This window comes from Numenius arquata, chromosome 12, assembly GCF_964106895.1.
Source record: "Numenius arquata chromosome 12, bNumArq3.hap1.1, whole genome shotgun sequence".
Classification (NCBI taxonomy): Eukaryota; Metazoa; Chordata; class Aves; order Charadriiformes; family Scolopacidae; genus Numenius; species Numenius arquata.
Genome location: NC_133587.1, coordinates 44,529,203 through 44,544,767, shown reverse-complemented (window position 1 = coordinate 44,544,767; position 15,565 = coordinate 44,529,203). Strand labels below are relative to the sequence as shown.

The 15,565-nt window shown below is 52.6% G+C and overlaps 1 protein-coding gene across 1 annotated transcript in view; it reads left to right on the top strand.

Annotated features, from left to right (window-relative positions):
- The window catches only part of MAP4 (microtubule associated protein 4), a 157,172-nt gene that overhangs the window by 138,702 nt on the left and 2,905 nt on the right, over positions 1–15,565 (top strand). The window contains exons 16-22 of the mRNA XM_074157655.1: positions 220–279; positions 421–737; positions 2,655–2,783; positions 4,217–4,309; positions 9,109–9,190; positions 11,193–11,305; positions 14,327–14,486. Of these exons, the coding sequence (XP_074013756.1) occupies positions 220–279; positions 421–737; positions 2,655–2,783; positions 4,217–4,309; positions 9,109–9,190; positions 11,193–11,305; positions 14,327–14,486 (954 nt within the window). The remainder of the gene's footprint in view (positions 1–219; positions 280–420; positions 738–2,654; positions 2,784–4,216; positions 4,310–9,108; positions 9,191–11,192; positions 11,306–14,326; positions 14,487–15,565) is intronic.

Sequence of the window (15,565 nt, the reverse complement as noted above, 5' to 3'; positions counted from 1 at the left end):
TTGCTGTTGTAATGAGGACCTCACCCGGGCGTTCAAGCAGAGCCTTTAATTCTTGAGATGCTTTATTTCAAGCAGCGTGGTAGAAATGGGGACTGTGGGTTGAGAGGACCCATCAGGATGCGCGGAGCCGTGGAGAACCCCTGAGCTCCAGGGGAGGTCCATGCTGGGACTCCAGACGTCTCACCTGAAACGCTCATCGGTGTGTTTTGTCTTGGGCAGCCATCAAGACCGATGCGAAGCCTGCGGATGCGAAGAAGACCTCTGCAAAGTCACCCTCAGGTAACTTTGTTCGCTTTCCATCTACGTCAAACCCTCCTTGTTCGGGGATGGGTTTATTTTGGAGACATTATTAAGCGTAAATGGCGTCTGACACATCTTTTTCCCTCCCTTTCCCTTCAATTATCGCCGTGATAATTGTAGCAGACTTGAGCCGCCCTAAGAGTGGAAATGTGGTAAAAAGTAGTGCCACCACCACTTCTACCACCGCTTCCAGCACATCTACTGTACCCGGAGTAGCCACCAGTCGGCCCAAACCCAAACCTGCCCCAACCAAACCCACCACAACCTCAACCGCGACAGCGGATGCTAAAAAAACGACTACTAAGGCTCCGACTAAACCCAGCGCCGTCTCCAAGCCGCCTCGCCCGACCAGCAGCGTTTCTGCTCCCGACCTGAAAAACGTACGTTCCAAAATCGGATCAACAGATAATATTAAACATCAGCCGGGTGGAGGAAAGGTGAGTCGTTTTCTTCAAACCTTGGTAACCGTACGCGCTTTGGACTGGTAGCTCTTAAGCGTTTAGGGGTGCTCTTCGCTAATCGTGGTGGCTGTACCCTCCCTGCTCCTCTCGTTTACGCTCCGCAGAGCTCCTCTCTGGGTTCTGGGTTTGCGCACGAGGCATTAACAAGGCAGTGAGAGAAGGGATAGACAGAAGGAATCCGCCTGAAGAGCCTTCCCGCTGTTTCCTGGCGTACGAACAGGACTTCAAAACTCTGTGGTTCTGACTTTCTGTCGTACGTCCTGATGTAGAGATGTTCTGAAAGCTCAAAACCGTGTCTGTGTTCCAAAACTTTGCCTTCGAATAGAGGGATTGAGTCTGCTGAGTGGAGCAGAGGGTGGAATAACGCCCTACGAGGCAGGAAAGCTGCAGGTTCCACAGCACCTTTCCCAGTTCTAGCAACAGGGACTCTATTAAATAAACTTCTCAGGCCGAAAGCTGAAACGAAATGGGTCCGTACGTTGCTTTTTGGATAACGTCTGGTGGCCACGAGGAAGAGGGTGGTGTTGAATGAGCTGTAGGAAAAAGCGGGTACGTAGGTATAACTTGAGGCTCTCGATCCATAATGGTCTTAAATTGCGCTTTCACTGGGAATATCTGCCCTGGAAATGCTGAAGGGTTAGGGGCAGAGCTGTAGCCCTTGTCTGAGGGTTTAAATAATTTATTCTTCAGAGCGTAGAGTCTCTCAGTTCTGTACAATATCGGAGGATGCTCCTCGGAGCTTAGAGGCCGAGAGGACAGAAACTTCCCGACCCAAGTCTGCGGGAAAACTTAGAGGGAAGCAGGAGGGGGGGGGGGGGTCCGTCCGTGCACAGAAGTTGTGAAATTCTTCTGCCGACTGGTCAAAAAGGCCGCGTGGGATCGTTCTGTTATTTTAAACTCTGCCAGGGGTCGGAGGGTTGCAGAGCTGTGTAGCTTCCAGGGTCGTCGTGTCAGCTTAAGGGAATTTATTTTTACATTTAATTGTATTGTCCGTTGTTTTCTAAATATTTTCATAGAATCGTTAAATCCTAACAATTGTGCTTTTAAGAAAATTGTCCTTTTCACAATTTTACACGTATTTACGCCGTGTGAGAATGCCTTAGGAACCCTGGGGTATTTTTATTCACCATTCTGCTGCTGGTAGGTCAGTGAAATACAGGATTTATTCTGACCCCCCCAAAAATGCAAGTTCTCCCGCACTTGCCTGGACCTAGATTAGCAGAAAATGACTGTTCTCAAGGAGTTGCTGATTTTTTTTCTAAAAACCTGTAAATTGTCATTGCGTTTTCTGCTTAGCTGGATTAGGTAGGTCCACCCGCCTTGGATTTAGTTCAAAATTAAATCAGGTGCTGATCTCGAAGCCTGGGTCAAACCGGTGTGTGGGTGGGACGTCAGCAGTGGAATCACGGTGTGCCCAGCGGAGAAAAGCAAAGGAAACCACCCGGGGGATGCCTTTGCCTCGGAGAGGTGACGGAGACGGGGCAGCGCTGCCGTTGGGTTACTTAAAAGATTGGGTGTCGGGGTTTTGGGTTTTTTTGGCCAAAATACAATGTACCGGGGTCGGTCGGAGACCCACCAGCGTCACCGCTTGGGGAAACCATGGGCTGCCCCCATCGAGGGGAGCTTTTTGAGGAAAGGGAGAACTTAATTATTGCTTTCTGACCCCAGGGTGCTTCTTTTTTTTTCTTCATCCCGTGTCCGATGTTGCTTCCCCTCCACCCCCTCGGTTTTATTATAATTCCTGGTTATTTTGCCGGAGGGTTGCAGCACGCGGGAAGTTCTCCGGGGTTGTCAGCTCCGCTGAGTTTATCCGGGTGGCTGGTGTTCCCGCAGCTCTCCCGCCCACGTTTTTTTGCTTTTGCTGGTTGAAATCATCCGTTTGTCTCCATCTAGGGGAAAATAGAGAAAAAGCCAGAATCAACCTCTGCTGCGCGAAAGTCTGAACCCAATGCGGTCTCTAAAATGGCTACTACTAAAACAACCGTATCAAAAGAGGGTGCCCCCAAACAGCCCAATGGGAAAGTGAGTTTCTTTCAGACTTTTCTCGGTGGGAGATGGAGGAAAAAAAAAAAAAAAAAAAAAAAAAGTTTCCATTTTGAGTCACTTTCCCTTCTCTTCAGCTCTTCTGCTCTCTCCTCTCGGTGGTCACTGTTCCTTGCACAGACACTTCTCCAGTTCTTTCTCGTGAAGCCTGAGATGTTCTCGGTTAAGCACCTTTGGAGGTCGCCATCGTAGGGACCTTTTCCCACGCCTGCTGTAGACGTAGATATTTTCAGAGCCCTCCGTTTTCACTTTTGGGTTGAGTCCCTCAGGAGCAGTTCTTCATACACAGCACTAGTCCGTAACTGGGGAGAGAGAGCTTTCCTTCAGATTGCAGAATATTAAGGGCTTTATATTTTTTCCTGCGATGCTCCCGACCCAGTCCTTCCCAGACTCTCTAACCCCAGGCGTTAGGTCCCCGTTTGAGGGGTTCCTCCCGAGCTGTGGTGACACGGTGTTTCAGCAGGAGGGGATGGGGAGTGAGACGGGGTTTTAATTTGGATATCGTTAATGACCGGGTGGGGTTTGTGCCTCTAGAGAAGTCAGGAAATGGTTATAAACTGCCCTGGCACGAGCACGTTTTCGGAGCCGGCTCCAGTCCTTCTGAACTGGCATCAGGAGCTCGGGGAAACCTGCTCAAGTGAGAACGTTCCGGTGATGCCTTTTGCGCTTCGAATTCGGCACCTCTTTCTAGAAAGTTCTCCAGATCCAGCTTCTGCCACGTTTTGTGCTGTGTTTAATAACCCCCCGACTAAACACGTGTCGTGACTAACCCCTTGGGAACACGAGCCTGTGACTCCCCCTCGGTTACTGCCCTTGGGAGTGAAAACTCACTCAGCATATATTTTGTGGTTTGAAATAGTCCCGAATCATTTTAGCTTAAAGGAGAAACAGTTTAATTAACGTTAAGACTCGCCTGGTTAAGCTCTAACGGGAGGTTTTGACAACCTTCACCACAAGAGTCGTTTCTCCGAGCGGGCGTCAGCCGGAGGTTTCAAGACGTTGCTGGAGGCTGGAGTCGATCCAGGCGAATGGGAAGGATGCTGAGGAGTCCGTAGCGTTGTTGGCCGTGGTGGCTTCGAGCCGGTTGTCACCAGGGAGCTCCCGGGGGGGGGGACACGGGTGACCCCTTTGCAGGCAGGCGATGCTAACCCAGCCAGGGTCTGGTCTTCACGTAGCGCTTCTGCTCTCGCACTAACACTGTCTGTGCAGCCTCTCCGTCTCCTTCACTTGGTTTTTATTTTCTCACTCTCCTCCTCGGTTGCTTTTCACACCCTTAATTACTAAAGTTTGGATTGAGTTTAACCCAACTCCTTGTTTCCCCACCGTGTTCGAGCACCTTCTCCAGCCTCGCCGTATGACAACTCTAACCAGTCCTCTTCCCTTGTGTTGTTTTCCGTTCTGTAACGTTCCAGGTCCAGATAGTCTCCAAAAAAGCGAACTACAGCCATGTTCAGTCCAAGTGTGGTTCCAAGGACAATATTAAGCATGTCCCTGGAGGTGGGAATGTAAGTATGGGCTCTGGGCAAGCTGTCTGTCTACTAACTCCTTCTCTCAGACTATGGTTTTATGTGTCGGTCTTACCAACGCTGTGTTTCAGGCAGAAGAGTGTGGCAGAGTTTCAGGGCTTCTGGAAATAACCGTAGGCTGGAGGATTTATTTTAAATTGGGTTTTTTTTTTTGTGTCCCCCATGGGGTGCCAGGCGGAACGCGCGTGTTGGGTTTCGTAGCGCTAGGAATACACCCGACCTCTTTGGCGTGGTTTAGGCGGTGGTCACGGTCCAAACGTAAGGACGTGCACATCCTTGACCCCGGGAGTTAATTCGCCGTGGATTCCCTCCGCAGTCGATGCAGGCGCCGCATCGTCCCTCCGACCTATTTCTGGGGGTTTTCAGATTAAATGATTTATGGCTCAGAAGCACCTGTTACCCTTCACTGCCTCATCGGGCAAGCCCGAGTCAGGACTGATTTCACTTCTTGTTTCAGGAGGAGGGAGACTTAGAGAAAGGAGGAGGAAAAGACTCTGGGACTTAATCTTTGAGCCGCGATTAATTTCTAAATTTAAAGGCTACTGGTAGCTCTGGCAGCAGAGTTGAGCTCATTAAAAGAGAAGGTTAATCTTGTAGCGTCCGTGTGCTTGGTTTGGGCTGTTACGTCCTGAAAGTGCCCGGCAAAAAAAGCCAAGTGAACTGTGTAGATACTAAAAACTCTTGAAAAAAATGACTGCAGTTTGGCAGGCTTGGTTCCTTGTGGGCGAATCTGTTCTTCCTTAACAGATCTGTCTGTACTCGGGATAGAAATACAAAGATTGGATGGTTTCAGAAGGACACTGAAGTAGTTAAACCCAAGGAAGTTTTATCTGGTGTCTAAACACGCCGGGTTCCTGAGGAGCCACGTCCAGCTCTCACCTCTCGTGGTGCTTTCTCTGCGCCAGCGTCAATGACAGCCTCTGCCTCTTCGCTTTGCGTAGTCTTTTAGGTGCAAATATTCAGTTTCTGGGGCCAGGCTTGCTGTTCCTGGGTTCTCTTTGCTGCCTGGTTCAGCAGATAGAAACGCTACCCAGGACCTGACTGTGGAGCTGCTGCGGCCACTTTTCCGGGGAAATATCTTATGTTTTTCTCTACCTGGCTCAACCTTTGCTTTGGGGTGAGGAGTTCTTCCTTAAATCTTTGCAAGAGGCAACCAAATCTGGCTCCTTCAACTTATTCTCTGCGGGTTGGTTGCCGAGATGGTAAGAGAGAGATTTTGAAGGCTCAGTTAAGCTTGACCCCCCCCGGTTGAGAGTCGCTGGACACACGTTGTCCTCCTTGCCCTCTGGTTTGTGGATTCTCCCCCAGCGGTGGGATTTGCCGGTCTGATTTTGATATTCCCGTGATTTACCCCCTGTTTCCAGCTGCATCCCTGTGTGTGGAGCTCCCCGTGGAAATGCTCACGCGGGAGAATTCGCTGCGCCGCAGGAATTAAAACTGACCTTCAGAGCATCGTGTCAGTTCGGTGCCCCGATAACGTATTCTTTTTTTTTAACTCTGCCCATTTCTGTCCCTGCCGCAGCTTGCGTCAGGTTTTGTCACCCAGGTTTGGAACAGAGTGGTGACGTTTAACGAGTGTTTTGTGGCAGGAGTCCCTTTGGCTGTACCGTTGAGGAGCAGCCGTTGTAACTTAAGTGTTCCCGCGCCCGAAGGAGCTGTATTTTATAAACCCACTTCAATTTTGCTGCTCCTGCCTTCGCTGCACGAGTCTCACACAATCTTTTCCTTTTTTTTGAGGCCAACAGAAGTGGGATTTAAACGTGGGGGATATTTTTCTCACCTGATTAACTACGTTAGCGAACTATTCTTTCTTCTAGTGAGTCTCTGAGCCTGTCCTTTCCTCTTTACTGTCCTCTCCTGGGGACGTTCCCAACTCTGGGGGACATTCCCAACTCTAGGGGATGTTCCCAACTCCAGGGGACAAGTGTGTGCCTGCTTTCTTTTTCTCCTCTTCCATGCTCTCCTTTTTCCACTGCGCTTTTCCCTCCTTGCTCAACTAATTAAGCTTTTTCCTTTGAGGATAGAGAATAAAGTGCTTGTTATTTCCAGGTTGCCAATGCCCCCAAAGCAGCGTCAGGCAGCCGTCCCCAGCCACCCGCCGCCCCCAGGCCCAGCACGGGCAGTGCCCATGTGAGTAGCCGAGGGGCAGAGGCCGGTCTGGCTTCCTAAAACTCATGTCCTTTTGTTCATTTTTCTATCTGCTGGCTCCTTTTGGGGCACTGGAATATTCGTGTCCTCCTCCGAGGTGTTTTCGCATTCAAACAGCTTTGGTGATCACTTCTGATAGAAGAACTTTTGGGTGTTTAATTCTCGAACCGCACGGCTGATGGGGATGTCTGGAAGGTCTGTTTTTGTAGTGTGTGGCTTCAGTTAAAGCTTTCAGGGATCCCGTGGACCAGAGCTGTGATTAGTAGCAAATTAGGATTCAGCTTTAGGGTTGCTCTGGTGGAAGGGATGGACGTCCTGCTCCAGAGAAGTGGGTCCCCGAGTACCTATTTTGCCTTTATACAAGGAAATAATTTCTTGTCCCCTCCAAGGTACCCAGGAAGACGTGTTCAAAAGCAGTAGATACCGTTCTCACTCACGTTATATTCACCAGAAATAACTTCACGCAAATATAGTTAGATTTCCTGGGTAAAAGCTTGTTATTCTTCACTCTTTTCCCCCCCTCTCTTTTTAAAGAAAGCAACAGTAAAAAGGTAGATTTTACAAAGTGCAGGTGCTGAAGATTGACCAAGGTGATCTGGAATGGATATATGTCTCTCTGCCCGTTGGCTTGACCTGCTCAGATGGATTGGGAAATGGTCAGAGGTAGAAAATCTACCGAGAGACGAGGATCACGCTTCCCATCTGAGCCTCCGTATCAAGCTTTCCCATCTAAAGTTTGTTGCTGGCACCTGAGTCTGAGTGTTTGGCTCCATAAACGAAAGCCCGAGCCTTTAAACGTGTCTCCCCTTGCAAACTCAGAACAGCTGATGGCAGAAATCTTACAAGGAACACACCTTCCATTTGGGTTATAATTGTTTGGATCCCCAGGTGGAATCACGGGTCTGTCTCCCCCAGCTGAGAACAAGCCCATATTATTTCAAAATGCATTCGGTGAAATAAATCTAGTTTTATTCCAGTTCCAAGCCAACGGGTACTCGTTGTACAAGCCGCGGTAATTTTACTGGCAGCCCCCAGGAAAGCCAAATTCAGTGTTTTCGGAGTCTCTGGTGTCACTGAGTCGGGGGACGTGAAGACGGAAGAGCGTAGCAGGAGGCTGGACTGTGCTGTTCTCCTCGTTCCGAGCAAACAAGACATGGGGGCTTTGACTCATCCCTCTTGGCAAGCGCTCGGAGGATTCGTGCTTCCTGAGGAAGACGCACTGCAAATTATCGTGATCGTTCTCAATAAGCTTTTAGAGTAGCTTGTAAGTGAGCGAACTCTTGTCACACTCGAAAGGAAAGGTTTTCATTTTCTCTGCGAGACGATCTATAGCAGAACCCTCTGTGCTGGTAGGTTCCAGCTGGTGGTTGGTGACACGACGGGGAGAGGTGGTCCTTTTACTCCCCAAAACCCCCAGATTTTCCCCATGGAAAGGTACAATGTCAACTTGGTAGGGAGGGGGTTAGACCAGACGCCCAGGAGTTCCTTCCAGTATAAATTGTCCAGTATAAATTATCCAGTATAAATGGAAGGTTTTCCAGGTAGTTAAATGAGAAGTTAATTCTGGAATAGGGGAGTTTTTCATCCACCTGAAGCTGCAGGAGGAATTTTAAAGATGCCAGAAATGGGGCTTTGTGCGATGCACTTGGTTCCAGTGTGGGAGATGAAGTCCTTTTTGAGCAAAGAGACGTAAAACCTGTGACATTTTGTCTCCGCCTTTGTCCTACCCCAGAGAAGACTCTTCTCCCCACATTCAAACTGATGTCCTCAAACACCCTGCTCATTGGCTTGGAAGAGGGTCTTTTGGCTCATTGGCTTGGAAGAAGGTCATTTATTGAGTCGTGAATATCTCATGATTTCATGACTGCATCACCCAGCACTTCTTCACTGAAGGTTTTGTACGCCAGTATCGAGTCACCGGTAAAATGGGGTTAAAGGAAATAATACTGGGAAAGAGCTTCCCCATCCCAGTGTTTTGTCTTTGAGGAGGGACAGCTTCTTCGAGTGGTTTGTTCCATCTGGGCACCATGATCTTTCCTGGTGTCCTGTCCTGGAGGAAGGACCACTGTGAGGAGGCTGCACACAAAGCCCGACAATTAGTCATGGCTCAACCCGCACGGTGAAGGTGGTAGAAAGAAGATGTTTGAGCTGGTGGCACGTCTCTGGCCCTACAGCCAGAGAGTGGTTGAGTAGATCGGTGAGGTGACATCACCTGGGGACAGTCTGGAGCTGCCCAGAGGCAGAGACAGAGCTGGGCAGAAACCATCTGGGGAACACGGCAATGGAATTGGTGTTTTTTTGGTCCCTCTCCCAAGTGTTTTCGTGTTCCGTGGATGTGCCACAAACTCAAGACTCCTGTTTCTGGTTGCTCTCCATCTGTTGGTTTATCTGGCCTCAATTTCTGTCTGCTCACATTAACCACTTCTGGCTGGTGCAGGCCTTGAAGTAACGCTAAAGCCAACGATAGCGTTGGGCACACAGTGGCTGGGAAATCAGTAGGGAAATACAACGTTGTGGAGAAGGGGTGCGGGTTCCTTAAGTGTGACCTGACGTTTGAGGTGGCCCTTTGGCCTCCAGATTCACGGGAAACGTTTCTCGGTGTTGAGTTGTTTCTCTTTTTGCCTCTTTAGGTGCAGATCCAGAACAAGAAAGTTGACCTTTCCAAAGTGTCCTCAAAATGCGGCTCGAAAGCAAATATCAAGCATAAGCCAGGTAGGAATTTCGCCGTTTCCTCACGATTTCTCTGTCGACGTCACGTGTCGGGATAGATGTCGCGCGTCGGGATAGATGTCGCGCATCGGGATAGATGTCACGCGTCGGGATAGTTGTCGCGCGTCGGGATTGCAGCTGAAATAGATTAAGGGGGTTGCTGCTTTCGGGGAGTATTTCAGAAGCGCTGTCTTGGTTCTTAGCAATTCCTGGTGGTTTCATCAGTGGAGAAGGGGATTAGGAGACGTGGGATTTCATCTTGCCTGTGAAGATAATCTACTGCTTTCACTCAGTTCTCTTATTTTTCTTCCCATTTGGGAGAAAAAAAAAAAGTGGGTATTTCCCATGACCGTTCCAGGAGTCTGGAAGCTTCATCCCTGCTTGCAGAGGGCTTTGGGACTTCCCTCCAGTTCTTCAAAGCAGATACAAGGGTCTCTTTAACCTTCAGTTCAGCAACAGCTCCTTATATAAACCACTTTTGGCTCTTTAATGACATATTATGGGGTGAGTCGGCAGGAATTATTCGCTCCCTGCTGAGAACACAGCAGTTCCTCTGGGTGAATTCCTGCGAATCTTGGGTTTTCTGTCCAAGCCGTGACCGTCCCACCACCCAGCTGGAGCTCAGGCAGGTCTCGAGGCTGAGGTGCTGTGGTTGGAGGCGGATTGTTTGCCCCGTACCTTTGTGGCATCCTCAAGAACGGTCAGTTCAGTGACTTCTGCCGGTTTGTGTCTGCACGGGGAAGCTCCTGGCAATCACACATCCGTGCATGAGGGACAGAGTTCGCTGGCCACGGCTGAAAACAAATACTACAAACTCGTCTTTGTCTCCTCCTGGGACCTTCCTGCACCCTTTTCTGCCAGCCTGGTGGGTTTTGGGTTGAAAGCAGTTCAACCTTACACACCGAGCACCACGCTTCGGTGCCCCGAAAGGCGCTCCCGCTTTGAGAACGTGGTGCCACAAACCGTGACCTCTGTTTATTCAGCGCTCTCTAATAACAAGCTGGGAGCGACAATAACTGCTCTTATTTAATCAGCTCTTGTCCGGGGCTGATTAAAGCAGAATAATCCATCCAGAATTTATCTGTTGTCAGATGTTTTAACTGGTTTCTGTTAGGCCAACTCAGTTGGCTTCCATCGTTGGCCGTGCCAAGCTTCCGAAGTGCTGAGGACCCGGGATTTAATGACGTCACTGGGAAGCAAAGTTGTGTTAAGCAATACTTAGTGTTTTTTGGGAAACCCGCTGGAATATGGACTCTCCGTACAGTCTCACTTGTTAATGGGAACCACAGTCTTCTAAATCTAGAACAATCTTGCTAGAAATCTACAGTTGTTCTTCTGACCTGTGTGTTCTCCTGAACCTGAAGCGTCCCTGCAGTCCCCACGCTTGGCTTGTCCCCAGCTGCCTCCTGGGTCATCCAGGCGGTGACACGAGGGTCTGTGTGTCAGGGAGGAGGTGTCGGTCCCACAGCTCCCAGTGATGGGGTGGGAACGGGTAACGAGCAGGGGAAGGCAGTTAACGAAAAGGAGCAGAACGTGTCCCAGCACGGATGACTCCACAGATGGGTTGAGCTGGTGGAGACCTTGGCAGGGGACATGGACAGGAGTGGGATGCTGTTATTCACCACTGGAAACCCACCGATCCCAGTATGGCATTTCACACCTCTGGGATTGATGAGGAGATCTAGCGAGGCAGTCACCATGAGGGTGTCTGTCCGGCCCGTCTCTCTAGACGTGTGGTGTTCCTCACCTTGAGGGCACCTCCAGGGCTTTGCCGTCCAACCCTGCTGGCTTCCAGCCTTGCTTGGCCAGCACGGGTGGAAATCACCAGCTCTGAGCTTGCCAGTTTTCAAACCGAACCTTAACTGGAGAGAGACTTGGTCGCCTCCCTCCTCCGAAGTACATTGGGTCCCCAGTGGTCCCGCAGTGGGGGTAGGAAGGGGACGGAACCCGGGTGGGACTGTTCTGGAGGCATCAACAAACTCACTCCTACACGATCTTCTTCCAGGGGGAGGAGATGTCAAAATTGAGAACCAGAAGCTGAACTTCAAGGAGAAGGCCCAGGCCAAAGTGGGTTCTCTGGACAACGTGGGACACTTGCCGGCAGGAGGAACCGTGAAGGTGGGTGCAGCAAGCTCTGGCCCATCAGGGGAGGGCTTCAGCGTGGTTCTTCTTCTCCTGCTGTTGATGTAGCGCAGCTCCTCCACCCCAAGCCTTTTGTAGCCATCTGCTTATTTCCGTGGCCTCCGTTGGCAACCCCAGGAGTAAGTAGGAGTTGAAAAGGAGAGAGCTAAGCTCCGGAATGAGCTCCCTGCTGGGTGTTACTCAGGGCTCGCGCTGCCCATCTGCATCCTTCCTCTTGGAATCGAAGAGCAGGGATCGCTCTGTAAGCGAGTCATCGGAGAAACTGCCCGTGGCCCTTTTTCCCTGTTTTTTTGGTGGGTTTTTTTTATTATTATTTTACCCCAGTAAAGCCGGTGAGAACAAGGCGCTCTGTGCCGGGAGACAGCTCTTGGGAGCAGTTTTCAGCCCGTAACCTGTACCGCAGCCAGAGGCCCTTTGTGCCAGGACAAGAAAGGATTTTGCTCTCTCATCGCTGTGATTCAGCCCTTCTCCCCGGGGGAGCGTCAGCTGCCCCCAGCCTCGGGCGCTGCAAATGGCAGGGCTCGTGATTACGGGGAGGGAAACCGCCCCCGCTGGACCCCCCCCCCCCCGGGCCATGGATGTGTGGGCATGACCCATCACGCCCCACGGGGATTAGAGCGGAGCCGGGGATTAGGGAGTCACCGCGGCTTCGGAATTGGCCGGTAGCTCTGGAAGGGGAGAAAACAACCCTGTGCCGCGGCATCGGAACCGTTAAAACATGCCTTTGCCCCCCCCAGGAGGGACAGACGGAGGAGACACCCCCCCCCCCCCAAACACTGCGCTCCCTTGGCTGGCCCGGCGCTGGGGGGTTTTGGGGGCTCTTCCGTGTTGTGGAAGGGTTTGGGGTTCGGCCGGGTTGAGCCATTGCGTTAGACGCCGCGTGGATCTGAGATCCCTGTCCCAAAGAGCGAGATCGGAATTCTCCGGTGGGTTTAGTGCGTGCTCCATCGTCCCCAGTAAAACAAGGGCCACCGGAACATTTGCTGGGGACGCGTCAGGACTCTCCTGTCCTTTCCGTAAATTGCAGCCGGGCAAATCGGGGCTCGCTGAGGAGCTGGAAGGACCTGGAGAACCTGCTGGTGTGTGGGACGGGGGGCTTTGTGTAGCCGTGCCTGGCTGTTGCAGTTTACTGGTGTGTCCAGTCCATACACTGGTGCTGTTACTGGTAACTAGGGTTTTCATTGAAATTCTAAAATCTTACCTGTTCAGAATTAGCCTGATTTTTAAAATATTTTTCCTCCATCTCTGTGGGTGCAGAGCCTTTGTCGATGGCACTTTCATCCAGTATTTTTTGGGACTCTTAATATTTAGTCTTGCAACACAGAGACCAAATCATGTCCCTGGTGCATCTCAGCCAGTGCCACCATCGGAGCAGGGGCTGGTGGCACTTAGGGACTGGTTCCTCTTGCTCAGCCACCCCCTGTGGCTCTCGTGGAGCTGTGGGGATCATCCAAGACCCTGTATTTCCTCCAGAAGCACCTAGATATCGGTGTTACTGGAAGTTCTTGGGTGGGAACTGGGACCCCAGGAGGAAGGCCAGGAGGTTTGAGTGTTGGGTGAGCAGGTCCATGGCTCTCGTGGCTACCTGGGCTGCAGGGAGACAGGCTGATGAGTCTTGAGAAGAGCCTGCAGCCTTATTCCCCATGGAACAGAGGAATTCCCCATGGATAAGATTTTGTGGGGTGAGGGCATGGGGTCAGACCAGAGCTGCTTCGGACTGGACGTGCCACCTTCTCCCTCCTGGCAGCAAGGAGATGTTCTGCCTGGATGAGCTGCTCCTTCCCGGAGCTGGTCTGGTCTGATGTCCGTCTTTATTTAGGAAGAACTTCTTTGCTGTGAGGGTGGTGAGAGCCTGGCCCAGGTTGCCCAGAGAAGCTGTGGCTGCCCCATCCCTGGAGGGGTTCAAGGCCAGGTTGGAGGGGGCTTGGAGCAACCTGTTCTGGTGGGAGGTGTCCCTGCCCAGGGCAGGGGGTGGCACTGGGGGGGCTTTAAGGTCCCTTCCAACCCAAACCATTCTAGGATTCTCTGCTTGCCGTGCCCCGCAGTGTTGGTGGTGTCCAAGTGTCTTTCCGAGCAGCTCCGCATTACTCTCATGATGCACCCACCAGTGTATTCGTCTCTTCTCTAATGGCAGAAGGACTTAGCTCTTCTCTGAGGCGCAGTAGAAGTTGGTGACTCTGGGCAGGATCACCAGCCATGGCAGGAGAACACACCAGGATGGTCTTTCTCTAAAGACCACGCTCCCAGTTCATAGTCAGGCATCAGCACCAAGTCCTTTGTGCAGACTCGGCCTTTCTGTTTCGGGATCCACTGTGTATTGGTTGGGTCTGGTGTAAAGAGTAGGATTAGAGACGTAGAATTGTCCGGGTTGGAAGGGACCTCTCAGATCATCAAGTCCAACCATCAACCCAACACTGAGAAACCCACCACTGACCCATGTCCCTCAGCACCGCGTCTGCCCGGCTTTTAGATACCTCCAGGGATGGTGACTCCACCACTGCCCTGGGCAGCCTCTTCCAACGCTTCACAACCCTTTCCATGTAAAAACATCTCCCGACATCCACCCTGAACCTCCCCTGGTGCCACTTGAGGCCATTAATATATAAATGTGTCCCCAGATAGCGGAGCCTGCTTCACCGCCGTGTACCCGAGCCACCTCCTTTCTTCTGCCCCCCCCTAACGCTCTGCCGTACCCTTTGCCTGGGTCACCCCCTGTCACCGGGGCGTTACGGGGCATCTTTCGGGGGGTGACCCCGTGCTCAGGGACACGTCGCCTGCGCTCGGAGGAGCCGGCAGGGACCAGCCGTGGGGTCTGCGGGGACGGTGAGGACACGGTGGCATCCAAACAGCCCCCTCCTCGTCCCCGCGCGTGTCTGGGGGCAGGTGGGGAGGGCGGGGGGGGGACACGGACTCTGGGAACCCACCCTTTCATACCCCCCCTCCCCATCTTCTATTGACTTGTCCCCTGTTGTCCCCCCCGCCGTTGTCTCATTGTAGGCTGAGGGGCAGGTCCCGGCCCCTCCGAACGGAGAGGTGCCAGCAGCCCCCCCGGGCGGTGAGATGCGGGAGAATGGCGTAGGGCCGGCCGTGCCCCCCGCCCCGAGCGGGGGCGACCAAAGGGAAATCCAGAGCTTCGAGACTCAGATACAAGAAACAAGTAAGTGCCTGCGCCTCCCGCGCTCCGAAACTTGGCCGGGTTGGGGGGGGCGGGGGGGAGAGCAGCCCCCCCAGAGTCACTCCGCTGTAACCTCAGCCTTCGACTGTTCGTATCCATGTCTTGGGGGGGGGGGCTTGTTTTGCCTTTTGTTTTAATTCAGAAAATTGCCTTTTATTTTCCAGGCATCTAATGATGACATTATGGTATCGTCTTCCATTCCCCCCCCCCCTCCCCTTCCTTTTCCCCCCCCTTCCCCCCCCCCCCTTCCCTCTCCCCTCTTTCTCCCCCTCCCTCCCTTCCCCTTCTCCCCCCCCCCCCCCGCCCTTGTGTCGCTGCAGATTGACTCTCACAAGCTGACGTTCCGTGAGACGGCCGCGGCTCGGACAGACCACGGAGCGGAAATCCTCGTCTCCGAACCCCCCAACAACCTTTCCAGCAGCACTTCCCCCCCACCCGCCGGCGTTAGCGCATCCGTCAGCCAGAGCCTGGGCTCAGTCGCCTCCTTGTCACCGCTGCAACAGCCAGCTCCCCCTTTGCAGCGCTTTCTCAGCAAGGCTTGTGACTACCCCCCCCCCCCCTTCCCCAATCCCCCCCGTGTCCCCCCCCCCCGGTGTCCCGTTCCTCCCCCCCCTTCCCCCGCCCGCTCCCCCCGGAATACCGCAGCTTGGCTCTCTTAACCCGCCGTCTGGCTTCAGATGGGATGGGGACGGCGTTTTGCGGGGCTCCCCGTCCCTTTGGGCCGCGCTGGCTCCTCGGAGGCAGCCTGGAGGCTCGTCCCGTGGTCCCTTCTCCGGCGGGAAGGGGCTCCCCTCCCTCTCCCGCCCCCCTCCCCACCCCCCCCCCCCCCCCCCAAAAACCCCCTCCGGCTTTTCGGGGGACACAGGAGAGAGAGCCTTTGAGAGTCGGGGACGGGCAGCTGGTGACTCCCGGGCCCTGAGGCGGCTGCTGGGGGCTGAAGCCAGGCCAGAGTTAACAGGGATAAAGCTGTGAGCTCTCTTTCTTTCTTTCTTTCTTTCCCTTTTTTTTCTTTTTGTTGGTTTTTTTTTAAAAAAAAACAAAACACCCCCCAGCCTCCCCCC